Below are 17,731 nucleotides of genomic sequence, written 5' to 3' on the forward strand. Positions count from 1 at the left end.
ACTTTTAGAAGACATCTGAAGGCAGCCCTGTTCAGGGAAGTTTTTAATGTGTGACATTTTAATGTATTTTTAATCTTTGTTGGAAGCCGCCCAGAGTGGTTGGGAAGGCCCAGGCAGATGGGCGGGGTATAAGTTATAAATTATTATTATCAGTACTTTTTTTCTAAAAAAATTGTTTAGGGATACTCTCATTTTCCTACTCATATTGAAATACTGCCCCTCAATGAGGCCAAACTTAGATTCACAAAATGTTTAGGGGTATGCGTACCCCCAGAATAAAAGCACTGGTTATTATTATATTATTATTATTATTGTTTTATGTTCTAACTGCAGCACTGAGGGAACATATTTTCTAATGCAATGATGTTAGCAGCTAATCATGCCATTGCATTAGAAAATACATCCCATCAGTGGCACCGTTAGCGGGGCCTGCAGCCACTTTTAAGAAAGCCCAGCCAGATGGGCGGGGGATAAATAAATTGTTGTTGTTGTTGTTGTTCATTTGCAGGGTGCACTGACTGACTGATCTGCGGAACCGTCTGCATCACTTTTGGGGGGCCGCCATCGCAAAGCATAAGCTGATGGCAATAGTGCAGAAGGATTGCAGCAGACAGGTCAGAACAACGCAGGTCCCTTATTTAGGGCCTTCAAACTGAAAACAAACACCTTTGATTAGGAACAGAAAGGAGCCAGGAGACAGTTCAGCTGTTTCAAGGGCAATTCTGCCTCTTGTCTCCATCATCTCAGACCTCCAGAGGGATGCTGAGAGAATGAACTTGCGGTTTTATATTTTGATTTTATTCTGTGAACCACCCTGAGAGCTCATAGGGCGGTGTATATAAATTCAATAAATAAAATAATAAACTAACTGGGTCACACCCTTCTTCCCAGTTATCCACCAGGGCAGCAAGGCCATTTTGGTGCCCCGACTGGGTTAGAAACAAGACTCGACCGGAACCAAGTAAATCGTTGCTGTTATGTACTGAGTTGAATAGGATCCAAAATGCAGCAGTCTGATTGATCCTAGAACAATAGGATTCAGAATGCAGCAGTCTGATTGGTCCTAGAACAATAGGATTCAGAATGCAGCAGTCTGATTGGTCCTAGAACAATAGGATTCAGAATGCAGCAGTCTGATTGGTCCTAGAACAATGCAGCAGTCTGATTGGTCCACAGAAGCCACCCAATCCAGCTCCAGGTGGAAGTGAATCTGCAACCTGATTGGCCTACAGGAGAATTCCGGAATTAGCCAATCACGTGGGGCGCATTGTGTAAATAATGTATATAAAGCAGGTATTTGGGGGGAACTTCCATTCCTCCTCACCACTATGAGCTGAATAAAGAGCATGAAATCCACTCTCGACTCCGAGTATATTTCAGTTGCCAACTAAGAATACCTGAAGGTGCCGTTCTCTCAGGCACCTGGTCCCCAAAGAGGATACCGGCTCCAGAAGGGGGCGGTTTTAAGGACCCGTTTCTAGAGAACGTACCGAGGATGTTCATTTCGGAGGAATAGTCAAAGCAAAGGATGCCTTTCTTCAGAACGATCACCGCTGATCTGGGACAAATGGAAGAGGGGAGGTGTCGATTAAGTACGCCGGTCTCTCTTCTTTTTCTTTCAAAAATAAATGGCTGGCTGGCTTTCTGAAGAAACGGGCCAGAAAGACATTTGCCCAAAGCATGGTGGGCTGCAGGACGTTTTGCTAGAGACACCCGACCATGATCCGGGAAGGAGCAGAGGCGCAGAGGTCAACCTGGATTTCTGCAGCAAGTCTGCAGATTGCAAAGTGCACCACCATGCATCTGACAAAGTAGGTTCTTGCCTAATAAACCTCAAGGCAATGTGAGGCCTGTCCTGTGTCTAGAAACCAAGGGGCCAAACAGTTTCCAGTCTGAAAAATCCGCTCCACTTCCCAGTGGGGAGGAGTTGTGGTGGACCACGAGGCCACCCACTCCCCACCAGGGGCGGCGGACTCTGTCCCCCGTTGCCTGGGGGATCCCAGCTACATCAAAGCCCGGCCAGCCAACCCGCTGGCCGGGGGAGGAGGGGCGTGGCCAGGGCCGTTTAAACGGAGGAGCGAGCCAGAGGTCTTCCTCTTCCCCAAATTCGCATTTCTTGGATAGCGAGGCGTGGGATGCGCTGGGCAGAGATGCTGCCAATTGTGATGGCCAGGGCGGAGGCACATGCCCCCCCCCCAATGCATTGGTCGTGCAGCTGGGAGAGAACGACTTGCCTTCCCGGAAGGGCATGGACTTGCTTTTCACTATCAAAAAGGACTTGGACACTCTGGCGCTCAATTTCCCGAGAATGACTCTCGTTTGGTCGCTGCTGTTGGAGAGACGCGTTTGGCGTGGCAGCCAGCTGCTACAGACCGTGCCCGGAAGCGATTGAATCGTTCTATTTCACAGAAAGTGGTTGCATTGAATGGCCGGGTGATCGCGCACCCTTCCATTGTTTTCAGTAAAATGGCCTTATTTCGCGGCGGCGGTGTGCACCTTTCCGACTGGGGGAATGATATATGGCTGGCTGACATTGCAGAGGGTCTGAGGCGTCGGTTACAGATGTGAGGGTATTTGGCGGCAAGCCTTTGGGGCTCTGGTGACGGTTAGGCATTGTTTGACCTTGTGTGGGAGAGGGGAGGTGTGGCCAACGCCTGCCCCTCCATGCTTAAAGGAATCCAGGGGTGTTGATCTAGTCTGAAGGCCAGCTGGGTGGCTAAGGCCTTGACACGACCCCGACAGGAACACCAGGGGGAGCTTGAGTTGGTTCGCATCAACAGGGCTCCCCCTACTGGTGGCTTACCCTTACTGGGACTTCCGGCACAATGGGCAGGAGTCAGATATAGCCAGGTCCAATCAATGCCTAAGCCAATACCGCTCACATTCTGTAATTTCAATAAAGTTGTGGCCAAAATCTGCCCAATAACATAAACCTAATCCCCGTGTCCTTTTGTGAGTTATTTCCAATGAGGGGGTGGCTGTGGGGTCTCGACACGCAACCCACTCTTTACTGCTGAATTGGAGCAAACGTCAATCTGTGGGAAATCTGACTGCAGTTTTCTCTGATTCAGCAGTAAAGATGAGGTTTTCCAAGGGGGAAGATGCAGGACGAGTGGGAGTCTGGATGAGCTCTAAACCTGCTATCTTTTAAATCAGTGTTTCTCAACCTGTGGGTCCCCAGATGTTTTTGGACTACAACTCCCATCATTCCTAACCAGCATGACAACATCTGGGGACCCAAAGTTGGAGAACCGCTGCTTGAAATGCTTTCATTTCACACTATTCTACTATGAACTGAAAACAGAGGTGTTGGATGCACCCTTGTTAACTATGAAAATCCTTTAATAAAAACATTTTTAAAAACAAAAAAAGCCTAATTATTGCTCCTAAAGAGAACAATGAAGTGCAACACCACCATCTGCTGTCCAGTTCTTGGAACTGCAGCCTTGAACTTTCAGTGATCGTAATTCCTGGCACTTGCAGGCTGCGAAGTATATCAAATGCACAATCTTATTGCAATCCTTGGAACAACCCTGTAAAGCAGAAGGCCACTGACATTATCCCACCTTATTTCAAGCCAGGGAGGCGGCTGGGACGGAGCTTGCCTAAGACCGCTAAGTGTGTGGGAAAGATGAGATTCAAACCAGCGAAATTAGGATTCACAGCTGGCTTAAAGGTAAAGGGACCCCTGACCTTTAGGTCCAGTTGTGGCCGACTCTGGGGTTGCGGCGCTCATCTCGCTTTATTGGCCGAGGGAGCCGGCGTACAGCTTCCGGGTCATGTGACCAGCATGACTAAGCCGCTTCTGGCGAACCAGAGCAGCGCACGGAAACGCCGCTTACCTTCCCGCCGGAGCGGTACCTCTTTATCTACTTGCACTTTTTACATGCTTTCGAACTGCTAGGTGGGCAGGAGCAGGGATCGAGCAACGGGAGCTCACCCCGTCGTGGGGATTCGAACCACCAACCTTCTGATCGGCAAGTCCTAGGCTCTGTGGTTTAACCCACAGCGCCGCCACCACCACCAAACTCCCCAACCAAGTTCGTCCCAAGTGAATCATTTGCCCTGCTTTGCCCTTGTAAACCAGGGCCGCCCAGGAGGCAGGGTGAGGAGGATGCCTCAGGTAGCAGGCTCCGGAGAGACAGCAGATCCCAAGGCCAATCTCTATTCCCCGCTTATTCCCAAGGTAGATTTTCAATCACTCCTTCTTCCCACTTTGTGCCCTGACAAGAAAGGTAATGCCTTCTTGCGGAACAGGCACCCTTGTCCTGATTTTGCAGAGAATGGGAGAGGAGAGGGCAGCTCTTCCCACAGGTCCTTTGGCGGCGGGAGGCCAGCTCATGCCTTCTCCCCATGGGAGATTTAAGCATTTATCGGAGAGAGGATGCCAGGGCCTTGTCGATTTCACTTCCCCAGCTGAAATCAGTGGAGGAGAACCTGGCTATACCTGCAAATCCTGGGAAGGTTCTGTCCTCCCCAAAGTAACATTAAAAAAAAAAGGCCTCCAGATTTAAAGATTTAATCTTTAAAGCCCTATGCAGCCTAGGACACTCGTACCTACGGGACCGCCTCTCTTGGTATGTCCCACGAAGGACCTTACGGTCTTCAAATATCTTGGAGGTCCCAGGCCACAGGGAGGTTAGGCTGGCCTCAACCAGAGGCAGGGCTTTTTTGGCTGTGGCCCCAATCTGGTGGAACGCTCTGTCCCAAGAGACTAGGGCCCTGCGGGACTTGACATCTTTCCGCAGGGCCTGCAAGACAGAGCTGTTCCACCTGGCCTTTGGCCAAGGCACAGCCTGACCCCCTCCTTTGGCAATCCTCACAGAACTCTTGCCCAATGGTTTCCACAAATTTGATTTTGAATTGATTTTAAAATGAATTGATTTTAGAATGCTGTGTTACTTTTATTGTTGTTAGCCGCTCTGAGCCCGGCTTCGGCTGGGGAGGGCGGGACATAAATAAAATATTTATTATTATTATTATTATTATTATTATTATTATTATTATTAATTATTATTATTTCCCAGAGGCCTTTCTGGGACTCAGATTTCCCATTTGAAAAGTCCCTTGGAAACTCTTGTGCATTTACAGCCTCGGCCACAAATTCCTGATGGATATTTCCCGTATTTTACGGCTCTCTGAAGTTTCGGACCCATTCCCTACCCACCTTCTGGTGGAAACAGTCAGTAACGGCGTTTCAATCCCCCCTTGGGTTCATTTCCAGAGCAGAGAGAAAAAGGCCTCTCTTACTGGGTTTTACCAATGTTATGCAGCGGGAGAGAGGTGAGGGCCATGGCCGTCTTCTCGGCTGGCGTGCAGGAGGCGACCAGGTTGAGCTGCGGGATGTACTTGATCTGTTGGCACCAGTCTCCGTGCAAAGCCTGGAGGGGAGGGAGAGGAGGAGGAGGAGGAATAAGAAGACTAAACTTTGTAAAAAAGAAAGGCCAGAGAGCTGTTAACTGAAAGGAGCGCTCGATCTGCCTGCATGCCATCTTTTGGAAATCCCAAAGGAGATGTGTACAGTGGTGCCCCGCAAGACAAATGCCTCGCAAGACAGAAAACCCGCAAGACGAAAGGGTTTTCCGTCTGCAGAGGCGCTTCGCAAGACGAATTTCCCTATGGGCTTGCTTCGCAAGACGAAAAATGACGAAAAAATTTGAATTTTTTTTTTTTTTGCTCCAAAACCCCTTATTTTGAATCACTAAGCTGCTAAAAGCATTTTAGCAGCAAAACCACTAATCCCCCACCCCTTAAAAAGCCGTTTTTAGCCCTTAAATCGCCAATAGCGCTAATAGCGCTACTCCGTCAATGGGCTTGCTTCGCAAGACGAAAAAACCGCAAGACGAAAAGACCCGCGGAACGGATTCTTTTCATCTTGCAAGGCACCACTGTACTCATTAACCTGCTTAAAATGCACGCTGGGTCCTTCTTTTGTCTCAATTCAGTTCAAAGCTGGTTTGGAGGCAAATGCAACAAAATGCAGTATTGCATAAGAAAAGACATGCATTGTGGCTAACATCGTGCGTGAGCCTCTTCCCAAAGATGCAGATTAATTGAAGTGTGTACACAGCCCTTTAGATTCCTCCCTTGACCAGAAACCTCTCGCTTTCTAAATTAACAGGAAAGAGAAAGGTTGCTGTTTTCGTGGTAATGGAAATTAATGCGTCTTCATCCCCTGTTTGCCCCCCTGCTTTTCTTCAATGTCATGCCTGGTCAAATAGGTTTTGCAGGGTTTTGAAGCAATTCCAGAAGATGCAAAACCCGAATGCCAGAGGCAAGAGTCTGTGCAGAGCAGGAGCAAAGATCCGCATTTCAAACTCCCTGGAAGACGGCTATTGTACGTCTCCAGCCTTAATCGTCTGTTGTCTCAGCAAATTTGTAAAAGGCGTGTTCATTTTGGCTTGAACCGCACAGACATAATAATCAAGATCTTTGAAAACTGGGAGTGGGAGCCTGAACGAGAGACAGAGAGGAGAACTAAAGCAAAGCTCACTTTCTCAGGGCCTTTCCATGATTTGGCAATTGAGATTATAGTGGCAAGGCTAGGAGCAGGTACCTGGATCAGCCAGAGGCCCGCAGGTTGAATACTGGTTCCAACCACCACTTGCCCATCAGTGAAAAACTTAGTGGAATTTAAGCCGCCTCTGAGGTACAGCAGATGCCAACATGGTACTTGTTCTTCCAAGATTTCATAGGGAACTTGAACTAGCAAAGAGATCTGCAAACTTGTAAGTCTGCCGCCTTAATCTATTTTATTGTGATATTTTAATTGCTTTGGGGGTTTTATCACACACATATTCATTATTTATTCTGATAGTTTTCACTGCGGTCCTTAAAAAAATAAAATAAAGGTTAGGATAGAAAGACGTTTAATAAATCAATATTAAAAGCAGGGAGCGCCTGGCAGAAATCACGCTAACTCTGGAGCAGGCAGGTTCATGGGGGAAACTCACAGGGACATGGAAATTCCTGTATTGTTCAGCCTTGTTTTTCAGGAGGATGTGGACGGGGACTCTAGACAGGCCACCTGTGAGGACAAGATCCAGGGAAAAGATTGTGCGCCAGCAGAGCCCAGCAGAGCCAAAATATAACGCCAAAATATAACGGCCTCGGGCCAGTATACCTGAAGGAGCGTCTCCACCCCCATCGTTCTGCCCGGACACTGAGGTCCAGCTCCAAGGGCCTTCTGGTGGTTCCCTCATTGCGAGAAGCAAAGCTACAGGGAACCAGGCAGAGGGATTTCTCGGTAGTGGCGCCCGCCCTGTGGAATGCCCTCCCAGCAGATGTCAAAGCAATAAATAACTACCTGACATTTAGAAGACATCTTAAGGCAGCTCTGTTCAGGGAAGTTTTTAATCTGTGATATTTTACCGTATTTTTTGTTTCTATGGAAGCCGCCCAGAGTTGCTGGGGAAACCCAGCCAGATGGGTGGGGTACAAATAATAAATTATTATTATTATTATTATTATTACGCATTGACTCTACTCCCTCTGTTGTGACAGTTAATCAGAAGAAGGAGAAGGAGAAGGAGAAGGAGAAGGTATTACTTTTACCCCACCCACCTGACTGGGTTGCCCCAGCCACTCTGAGTACCCTCCAAGACAATATAAAAGAACGCACAATACATGAGAAATTAAACGTTTCCCAATACAGGGCTGCCTTCAGATGCCCGCAAAAGGGTGTATAACATCCGACTGGAGGGCTGGGAATTGGCTCAAAGCACAAGTTGGAGTTCATAGTTGGCAGATTCCACTAAGCCATGGTCTGTTTCACAAACTATGAGCTGCCCCATAGGCAAGTGAGGAAACATTGGCTTGTTTCTCCAGAGTTTGCTTTGTTTTCCAGCTGCTAAACTACCTTTGTAGTTTAGTTTAGTGAATGTCTGGAGTGGGGTATCCAAACAGTGGCGCAGCAAGGGGGGGTGCGGTAGGGGCGGTTCACCCTGGGTATCACCCGGAGGGGGGTGACAAACTAGAAAAAAAATAAGTACAGTTGCGAACGCGATCCGTGCGGGAGGCATGGGCCGGGTTCCCATATGACATTGGGCCTTAGACCTGTAGCTTAGTAAACCATGGCATAGCATTACAGTGGTACCTCGGGTTACATACGCCTCAGGTTACAGACTCCGCTAACCCAGAAATAGTGTTTCAGGTTAAGAACAGAATGCTTCAGGATGAGAACAGAAATCGTGCTCCGGCGGCACGGCGGCAGCAGGAGGCCCCATTAGCTAAAGTGATGCTTCAGGTTAAGAACAGTTTCAGGTTAAGTACGGACCTCCGGAACGAATTAAGTACTTAACCTGAGGTACCACTGTACATGTAAACAAAACCAATCTCTCTCTGAAGGTCTGATCTGGAGTAATGGATCTACGACCTTAACAGAGTCCTTACTTTGCGTTCATTTGCTACCACTGATGCTCAGCTTATGAACAAAGCAAATATTGCAAAAGGATCCCTACCACTCTCTCTCTCATTTGAAAGGAAAGCTCTGTCAGTGCTCAGCAAAAGGGGGAGCACCAAAGATCAAACATCGCAATAAGAGTCGACTTGCACCCCTTTTGTGGAGGCTCAGGGACCAGCAGCCCCCCCTCTGCCTGGCCAGTGTTGTGAACTGTCCCCCACACCAGCCTGGACCAACTTGGCTCACCTATGTAGCTGCGGACATTGAAAAGCCCGTTCACCACGACATCCGATGAGGTGAAGATCAGGACGTTCCCTTTCACGTCCCCAACAGAGAAGATCGCTTTGCGGCCATCGGTCCTAGTTCAGGTAGGAAAAGAAAAGGGATGAAGGCCAAAACCTGCAACAGGTGCGGAACAGGTGAGAGCTTGGCCTACCTGGGAAGCAGGTCAGCCTCGGACAGAAGCTCTGCCTGCTTCTCCAGGTAGCAGAGCAGAGCGCTGGAATTGGGATCCAAAATGGGCATCGCTCCAGATTTCCTCTGGCCACAACGCAGGAGCATAAAGTACTTTGTTTGTTATTATTAAAAAATTGTCCAGTAGCACCTAAGTTTGTTATTGGTATGAGCTTTCGTGTGCATGCACACTTCTTCAGATACACTGAAGCTGAAGTCAGCAGACCCTTATATGTAGTGGGAGGGTGGGGTTTTTCTCAGGAGGGTCGTAGGAGATGGGCAATTGACTCAACGGGTATGGTCAACCTGTGGACAACTGTTAACGACTGCAATTAGTGCTACAGGAAAAAGCAAGGGATAGTATGCGGATGACCCCACCCTCCCACTATATATACGGGTCTGGTGACGTCTGTTTCAGTGTATCTGAAGAAGTGTGCATGCACACGAAAGCTTACACCTAGAACAAATTTAGTTGGTCTCTAAGGTGCTACTGGACAATTTTTTTAAAAAAAATAATTATTTATTTCGACTGCATCAGACCAACACAGCTACCTACCTGAATCTAGAATCATGTTACGCATTTTTGCATTTCTATACTGTGAACTGCCCTGTGATCCTCGGGTGAAGCGTGGTATATAAATTTAGTAAATAAAATAAAGCATCCAGCCCAGACCTACCTGTGGCTCGGAGTCACAGCAACTGTATGGAACCTCCTTGTTCAGGAGCAGCCTATCCCTGAATACCAGTTGCCGGGGAGAGAGTGGCTGGTGAAAAGGTGAATCAGTAAGACTGTGGAGCAGAGTGGCTGACTGAACGGGAGGCATTTGTAAGATTTTAAAAATGTTTCATTTATATACTGCTTTTCACTCACCACAGACACAGCTCCCCAGTTTTGCACTTCTCACAAGGAAGCCCAATTGGCTAACATCTCCCACCTAGGACCAAGCCCCATAGCAACCCATTGCAAGCTTTTATTTTCCTTAAAATAAAATAAAAAGCAAGAAAAGCAACTTAAAGAAAATACGTCACTGGGCTAACACTGACCAACAACAATGCTGTTATGAGTTTGGGGTGTTAAGCTGGGTGCCAGAACCCTCTAATCCCTGGATCCAGCAAGTGTTAGAATTTAAACAAGGCTTCTATTTTTTGGCATAGCCAGGCTAGCCGCCTGGTGAGCTGATAGTCCGGGTGATGAGCCATTAAGGAGGATTAAGGGGCCCTCCCTCAAGAGATAAAGTCAGAGTTTAGAGAATTTTCAGGGTTCCTTTACAAGGAAGGAAAGAGGGTCAGAGAGTGGTTTGATTTCTGTTTGACTCCAAGGTTGCAAGCTATGGGAGAAACAAGATCCTTCTGGGGCGTCGATGCTGTGAGCCCCTCTATCGTGTGTGTGTATGTATAAATAAACCATAAATCCTAAAGACACCACTGTCTCCGCTGTCCCTCATTCCAAAGGAAACACGGACCCTGACAAGGAACTCCTCGAATCTCTCCCCTCTTGGAGATTGGGGTGGCAGGCAGCAATACTGAACACATCAGGCTGGCGCAGTGAAAATGGAAGGCTGGGTATACTTTTAAACATAGGATAATATAAAAACCTATTAGTGTCACAAATCTTAAAGAGGAATATCAGCATGTTATTGAATCAACCAAATCCACTGATAAGCAGAGGGAAGGGACAAGGTTTGTTCTTCCATATTGACATCAGCAATAAAATAAAATCAAACCAGACCTCTGCAAATCTATCCTTTTTTTCTCTTTTTTTTTGCATTGTCCCCTGGAGACGCACTGGAGACGCCACTCAACTTTTCTAATAAAGCAAGTTGCCAAACTGTGAAATGCCAAAAGGAAATTCTGGCTCCATTTAGATCTCTCCTGAAGTGGGCCATTGCAACTCTAGTGACCACACACACACCCCCAAAAAAGAAGGAACAATTAGCTCTTCATTATGTATATTAAGATCAGCTTCCTCAAAAATAGATAACAGTGTGAGCTGGGGAGAAGGGATAGGACAGTAATTCAATTGTATTGATTTATTTAAAAACAAACAAACCCAGAACCAAAGGTTTGTGCTTTTCCCCATTCCCACCATAAATGAATAGGGGATCCAGCAACTGGGCAGCCCCTGAAACTCTAATTGCCAAGTGTGGCTGTGTGGGTGGTCAGAGTAGGCCGGGTCTGGAAACAGAAAGTTGGTTGTGGCTGGGGCTGGTCCAGCCTGTGTCTGGGGAGATGGTGAAAGGGGAAATGCCCCCAGGGTCTTCTCTTGACATACCAGTAGTCCATAGCCGTGGCGCATCCTTCCAAGTCGACGAGAGTGAAGATCCGGTCACATTTATTGCCACCGATGTCAAAGAACTCTGGGTGGAAAGAGAGAAAGCGGAACACTTTGTTCGAGGGCTGTGCGTCCATCGCTCCCTTTCCCAGCCTGCAGATCTGAACTGACTCCACTGAAAGGCATTGCGCTTTGAAGACATAATGGAATCTGCATCAGAGCTTGACCTCCAGAGTCTCTATTCGCAAGCACAAAGCACCACTGGATGCGCCAGTCAAACATCTTCTCCCTCTCCCCGTAACACAGCTTCCCCTGTGAAACTGGTGGGAAGTTGACTCAGAAGTCCAGAACATGCGGAAACTAAGTTCCCCTGGACACGGTACGGAACCAACCTGTGGAGCTCACGGCTGCATGGTGTGTATTGTGAGCGAAAGGGTTGCAAGCTCAGCATACAGAGGCACACACTTTATTTGGGGAAGCAGGGGTTGCAAGGCAACTGGGCGGCAGAGGGGACCTTCCCCTTTGCATTCTGCACTTACCAATATCCTGGTCTGTCGTTGCAACCGCCAGTAAGTTGATATTGGTAAGGCACACCATGTCAATCACCCAGAGTTTCAAACTGTGACGTCTTTTGCTCTGGTCCAGCTGCATAGAGAGAGGGGGGTTCACAGAGCAAAGAAAGTGATGGGGGAGAGGAAGGAAGGAAGGAAGGAAGGAAGGAAGGAAGGAAGGAAGGAAGGAAGGAAGGAAGGTCTGCTGTTTTCACATCATGTATTTCATGTCAGGAGCCTCATACGCAACCCCACCTTGGAGCAAATCTGGGCTTTAAACCAATCTCTCTGAATGCCACCAGCCATGGCAGAACAATGTGCCCACTTGGGACCAACTGACCTGCAAAATCACCTTGCCCCATATATAACCCCTCAAACGCTTTGATCGGGGGAAACGGCACAACCGGCAGGCCCCACTTGAAACCCTTTTTGTAAGAACTCAGTTGTTTAGTCTGGCAGCACCAAGACTTTGGAACTCCCTGCCTATTGATCTCAAGCAGGTGCCTTCGCTGCATTCCTTTCGGCGCCTGCTAAGAACATTATTGCTCAGACAAGCCTGCCCAGGGGCTTAGAAAGATGATGTGAATTTTCACCTGCTTTAGTACTTCAACTTTACATTTTTTTTCTTGGCTTTTCTCAGAGACTCGAGAGAAAAAGGGGAGTCCTCCTTACCAAACCACCATCCCGGGCTGACCAGGCTACCTACCGCAACAGTACGAAGCCTTTTAAAGGTGTCACTCCAGTATTGCAGGACTCCATCCCTGCTGACGGTCAGGAATCGCCCGGACGGCGATCGGCTTTTCCTCGCCCTTTCCAAAAGCCCCCTGTTCTGGTTTGGGAAAAACTGGATCTTGACAATTTCCTCAGAGTGAGCCCTGGAAGAAAAGTAAGAGGGGGAAAGAAAGAAAATGGCTACAGACACATATACTGTGCTTAGGAACATAACAAGCAAACTTAAAACCATATATATATATTTATTCCGTCAGGCCTCTGCAGGCAATGTGTTGGTCTGACGCAGTCGAAATAAAGAAAAAAAAACAGCTTATTGACGCTTAACCTTTTTCTGCTTTTAAACTGTTTTTAAACTGTTTTTAAGTTTGTTTTTATGCTTTTATTGTGGGGCTTCTGTTTTTCAGCACAGTGAGCTGCTTTGATGTGTTTTGTGATTGTGGCATATCAATGCTTTTTTAAATAATAAATAAAATAATAAAATAAAATAAAATAAAATAAAGTCTTGGAGCCTCAGCTTCAGGATCTGTCTTTCCAGTGAGCACTCAGGGCTGATTTCCTTCAGAATGGATAGGTGTGTTCTTCTTGCAGTTCGTGGGACTCTCAAGAGTCTCCTCCAGCACCAGAATTCAAAAGCATCCATTCTTTGGCAATCAGTCTTCTTTATGGTCCAGCTCTCACTTCCATACATCACTACTGGGAAAACCATGGCTTTAACTATACGGACCTTTGTTGGCAAGGTGATGTCTCTGCTTTTTCCAGGATATATATATAAACATAATTAAACATTAAAAACATTCACAAACCTTCACCTGCCACAGATGTACGGCAGCTACGTTTCCATGTTTTTATTTTGTAAACTGCCCTGTGGTCTTCAGACGAAAGGCAATATACTAATTAAATAATAATAATATAATACAGCGGACGCTCAGGTTGCAAACGTGATCCATGCAGGATGCACGTTCGCAACCTGCAGCAGAATGCCTGCACACGCACGGGTTGCAATTCGGAGCTTCTGCACATGTGCAAAGTGCAATTTAGCACTTCTGCGCATGCATGACCGCCGAAACCCGGAAGTAGCCCGTTCTGGTACTTCTGGGTTTCGGCGGGTCCGTAACCCAAAAATACACGACCTGAAGCGTCTGTAACCCAAGGTATGACTTTAATGTCTTCAGCAGACTGCATGTCAACCAAAGAAGCAACTGGGGATAAAGGTAAAAGTAAAGGGACCCCTGACCATTAGGTCCAGTCGTGGCCGACTCTGGGGTTGCGGTGCTCATCTCGCTTTATTGGCCGAGGGAGCCAGCGTACAGCTTCCGGGTCATGTGGCCAGCAGGACTAAGCCGCTTCTGGTGAACCAGAGCAGCGCACGGAAATGCCGTTTACCTTCCCGCCGGAGTGGTACCTATTTATCTACTTGCACTTTGACGTGCTTTCAAACTACTAGGTTGGCAGGAGCAGGGACCGAGCGACGGGAGTTCACCCCGTCGCGGGGATTCAAACCACCGACCTTCTGATTGGCAAGTCCTAGGCTCTGTGGTTTAACCCACAGCGCCACCCGTTGCAACTGGAGATACCAACAGAGGGGGAAAAGGTTTGCCATCGACGCCACAAAGTCTGTATTTGTTGGCAGACTTAAGACGGGGTGTAGGAGGTAATAGCAGAGTTGCACGAGAAACTCAGGGCGGCCTTTTGAAAAGTCATCGAGAGCAGGGCTGGATTTTGCATTCATCCCTAGAGGGCAAAGAGCAACATTCCATCTGCATCAGCAACAGGCGGGACGGGAATCCTTTGCTCCTGGGGACCAGGAGTGGCAAATTCTGTCTGAAAGGTGAATGGGAAAACCACCTCCGTCAAGAAGTTAAACCAGGGGTTCCCAAAATGGGAGGTAGCACCCCACAAGGGGGCAGTGGGATTCCCGGGGGCTGGGGGGGACAAGGGCAGCAAGGAGGGCAGCTTGCAGGCTTTGAAAAGCTGGTCTTGCTGCATCAATTTCTCCAGTTTTGTTAAATCAATTAAACTGAGTAGTTTCGACAGGGTGTTGAAAAAACGTGCAATTAATTTTTTATTTTATTTTCAGTGCAACATTACAACAAAAATGAAAAACATAAAGTCCAAAACAAAGCAGTACAAACAAGAAAAAAACAAAACCAAAAACCAAAAAGAGAACACACATCTACAAAGAAAACCATATTGTCATGTGTACGTAATGATTAATGTGCAATTAATCGTTCGTGTCTTGAATTTGATTGTGCAATGATCTTTCTTAGCAGGTCGTGCAAGCCAGCATTCTGAATTGTGCATTTTAACAGGATGAAGTAGGAGGCACTGAGGGTGAGTTTATGGAACCGGAAGGGCTTTGTCTCAATAAAGTATAGGAACCACTGAGTTGTGAGGCACAGGTCAATTCTGTGTCCAGGGCAGCTGTTTATCAGCTGCATCTGGTGCACAGGCTGAGACCCTCCCTGCCCACAGACTGTCTCGCCAGAGTGGTGCATGCTCTGGTTATCTCTTGCTTGGACTACTGCAATGCGTTCTACGTGGGGCTACCTTTGAAGGTGACCCGGAGACTACAACTAATCCAGAATATGGCAGCCAGACTGGTGACTGGGAGCAACCGCCGAGACCATATAACACCGGTCTTGAAAGACCTACATTTGCTCCCTGGACGGTTCCAAGCACAATTCAAAGTGTTGGTGCTGACCTTTAAAGCCCTAAATGGTCTTGGTCCAGTATACCTGAAGGAGCGTCTCCACCCTCATCTTTCAGCCGGTACACTGAGGTCCACTTCTGGGTGTCTTCTGGCGGTTCCCTCACTGCGAGAAGCCAAGTTACAGGGAACCAGGCAGAGGGCCTTCTCGGTAGTGGCACCTGCCCTGTGGAACGCCCTCCCACCAGATGTCAAAGAGAAAAATAACTACCAAACTTTTAGAAGACATCTGAAGGCAGCCCTGTTTAGGTAAGCTTTTAATGTTTAATAGATTATTGTATTTTAGTGTTTTGTTGGAAGCTGCCCAGAGTGGCTGGGGAAACCCAGCCAGATGGGCGGGGTATAAATATTATTATTATTATTATTATTATTATTATTATTATTATTATTATTAGACACAGACACACCATTCCCCTCCAGAACTGCAATTCCCAGGGAATTGCCCTGAGAAAAGGGACTGACTGTTCAGCCGCTCTGGGAATTGGCAGCTCCACTTGGCCTTAACCCCTTCCCTCCCGCCCAGAGGGCAAAGGGACCCTTACACGGAAACCGGTTTCATGGTCGTCTGGAACTCGGGAAGCATCTTATTCTTCAGCATGTCGTCCTTCCCTCTGTATTCACGCAGCATGTAATTCAGATACTCCTCCTGCAGGGAGAGAAATTGCCGTTGCCATTCTCACTCTCACCACCAGCACGGGGCTTTTCCAAGGATTCTCTCGTGCCCGGCTAATATGTAACCCAGCCGATCCCAGTCTTACCACTGAGCGGAGAGAGACTGCAGGACTTCCAGGCCCTCACCCAAGTTTGGTTTCCTTGGGGTGAAGGTCAGCGGAGACTGTGGTAACTATAGGACCAAGTTCCCCAAACTTGAGTCTCCAGCTGTTTCTGAACTACAATTCCCATCATCCCTAGCCAGCATGTCAGGGATGATGGGAACCGTAGTCCAAAAACAGCTGGAGACCCAAGTTTGGGAAATCCTGCTTTAGGAGCATGTGGTGTCTTTATGATTGTTATGGTATTTACACATATATGGAACCTGAGCATAGGATGGGAACAGGCTTGTTTTTGTTGAGATCTCGATTCCGCCTTAAGGAACAGACGTGTGGAATTGTTGCATGTCACATGTCTGTTTACATTCCAGCACAATATGCTGGGAACTTCCGTTGTGTATAGTTTTTGCTTTTCCCGTTGTCTCTGAGATGGCACGAGAGAGAGAGAGACGACATGCTTCTTTGTCCTGATTTATGATTAATAAATCTGTAGTTGTAGTATGCTTCCACAAGCCTCACGCCTATTCTGTGTGTGCAGTACTCTCTGCTGATAGCGTGCCCTGGCTTTGAAGCCCGGGTCGCTGGTTTACGTCGGAGCTGGGGTCAATGGAAGAAGATGGCACAGCTGGGGCTTGCCAGCTGGCCTCCTGGCCCTCTACATGTCGACTGTTTTCTCCTGCTCTGGACAGTGGGACTTGAACCAATGGCTTCAATTTGCAAGAAAGGAGATTCCGACAGAACATCAGGAATAACTTTCCGATGTCAAGAGCAAGCCCAAGGTTGTGGGCTTACAATCTACAAGGCAGCCATGGGTACAATGTTGGGGAGTCAACTAAGGCAAGGGTGGGACAGGGAGCTACAAACAGAAAGTCTTGCTGGGAGAGGGGGTTGTAGACCCAAGTGGGAAAAGACTGTAAGTGTTTTATAGTCGCCTTTGCCAAGCTGGTGCCCTCAAGAGGTTTTGGATGGCAACTTCCATCAGCCGAGGCCAGACCAATCCATTTATAGGATTGTTACGGAAATTACAGGGAGGGGGGGACATCTTTAAAGTTGTTAAATGTTAAAAATATTATGCCTGAATGTATCCTTTCAACTTGACAGCTCAGGGACATTACCTAGCTTTAACAATCATTTAAAATCAACTCCTTTGCCAGTTTCCTCCATTCCAGGGGTCTGCAACCTTTAAGACAAAAAGAGCCACTTGGACCCGTTTCCGAAGAAAAAAAAACTGGGAGCCGCAAAACTCGTCATTATAAAAATAACTTTTTTGTCACTTTTTAAATTATTTCTTTGTTTGACCCCTCAGAATTACTCCTCCTCATAGAAATAGATGTTAAATTAACAAGTTACCTTTTTGTGTGTGTGTGTTCTTCACTCCCCTTCAAAACAGTGACCAGCGTACATGCCCCCTTTCAATGCAGTGACCAGCGTACATGCCCCTTACAATGTAGCGGGTGGGCGGGCGGGAAGGTGACGTCGGGACGGTGCGTGACTAACACACACACCGCCCCCATGCGACGTCACAGCCAGTACAGCACCCGCCACAGTGGGGAGTGTCGGGGCGCACAATGTGCCTCCTCCCCTCGCTAGTATCCGCCCCGGAGCCGCGGCAAAGGTGTAAAAGAGCCACATGCGGCTCCGGAGCCGCGGGTTGCAGACCCCTGCTCCATTCCAACGCTATTTTGTCCTTGGAAAAGGGACTCCAGGAAGAGCCCAGAGGTGACAATTGCTGAGCTGATTGTTGAACAAGGAAAGCCTAATCCCATCACTGGACTTGCCTAGGGGCCAGGCATGCAAAGGAAGTTCTCTTGTACTTTGGGTAGTGGGACTTCAGAGGTGTTTGCC

At 47.7% G+C, this 17,731-nt stretch overlaps 1 protein-coding gene across 4 annotated transcripts in view; it reads right to left on the reverse strand.

Annotated features, from left to right (window-relative positions):
- Positions 1–17,731, reverse strand: part of EFCAB8 (EF-hand calcium binding domain 8) — a 51,575-nt gene that overhangs the window by 20,520 nt on the left and 13,324 nt on the right. For all 4 annotated transcript variants that reach the window (XR_014512825.1, XM_083447269.1, XM_083447268.1 and 1 more), the window contains exons 5-12: positions 15,659–15,762; positions 12,384–12,552; positions 11,666–11,771; positions 11,127–11,211; positions 8,648–8,760; positions 6,954–7,027; positions 5,251–5,381; positions 1,491–1,558 (exon numbers count right to left, since the gene is read on the reverse strand). Coding sequence is in view for 3 of the 4 variants with exons in the window: in XM_083447269.1 (XP_083303395.1) it covers positions 1,491–1,558; positions 5,251–5,381; positions 6,954–7,027; positions 8,648–8,760; positions 11,127–11,211; positions 11,666–11,771; positions 12,384–12,552; positions 15,659–15,762 (850 nt within the window). In the remaining variant the exon portion in view is untranslated. The remainder of the gene's footprint in view (positions 1–1,490; positions 1,559–5,250; positions 5,382–6,953; positions 7,028–8,647; positions 8,761–11,126; positions 11,212–11,665; positions 11,772–12,383; positions 12,553–15,658; positions 15,763–17,731) is intronic.

The sequence above is a fragment of the Podarcis tiliguerta genome (genome assembly GCF_965153285.1).
Source record: "Podarcis tiliguerta genome assembly, chromosome: 6".
Classification (NCBI taxonomy): domain Eukaryota; kingdom Metazoa; phylum Chordata; class Lepidosauria; order Squamata; family Lacertidae; genus Podarcis; species Podarcis tiliguerta.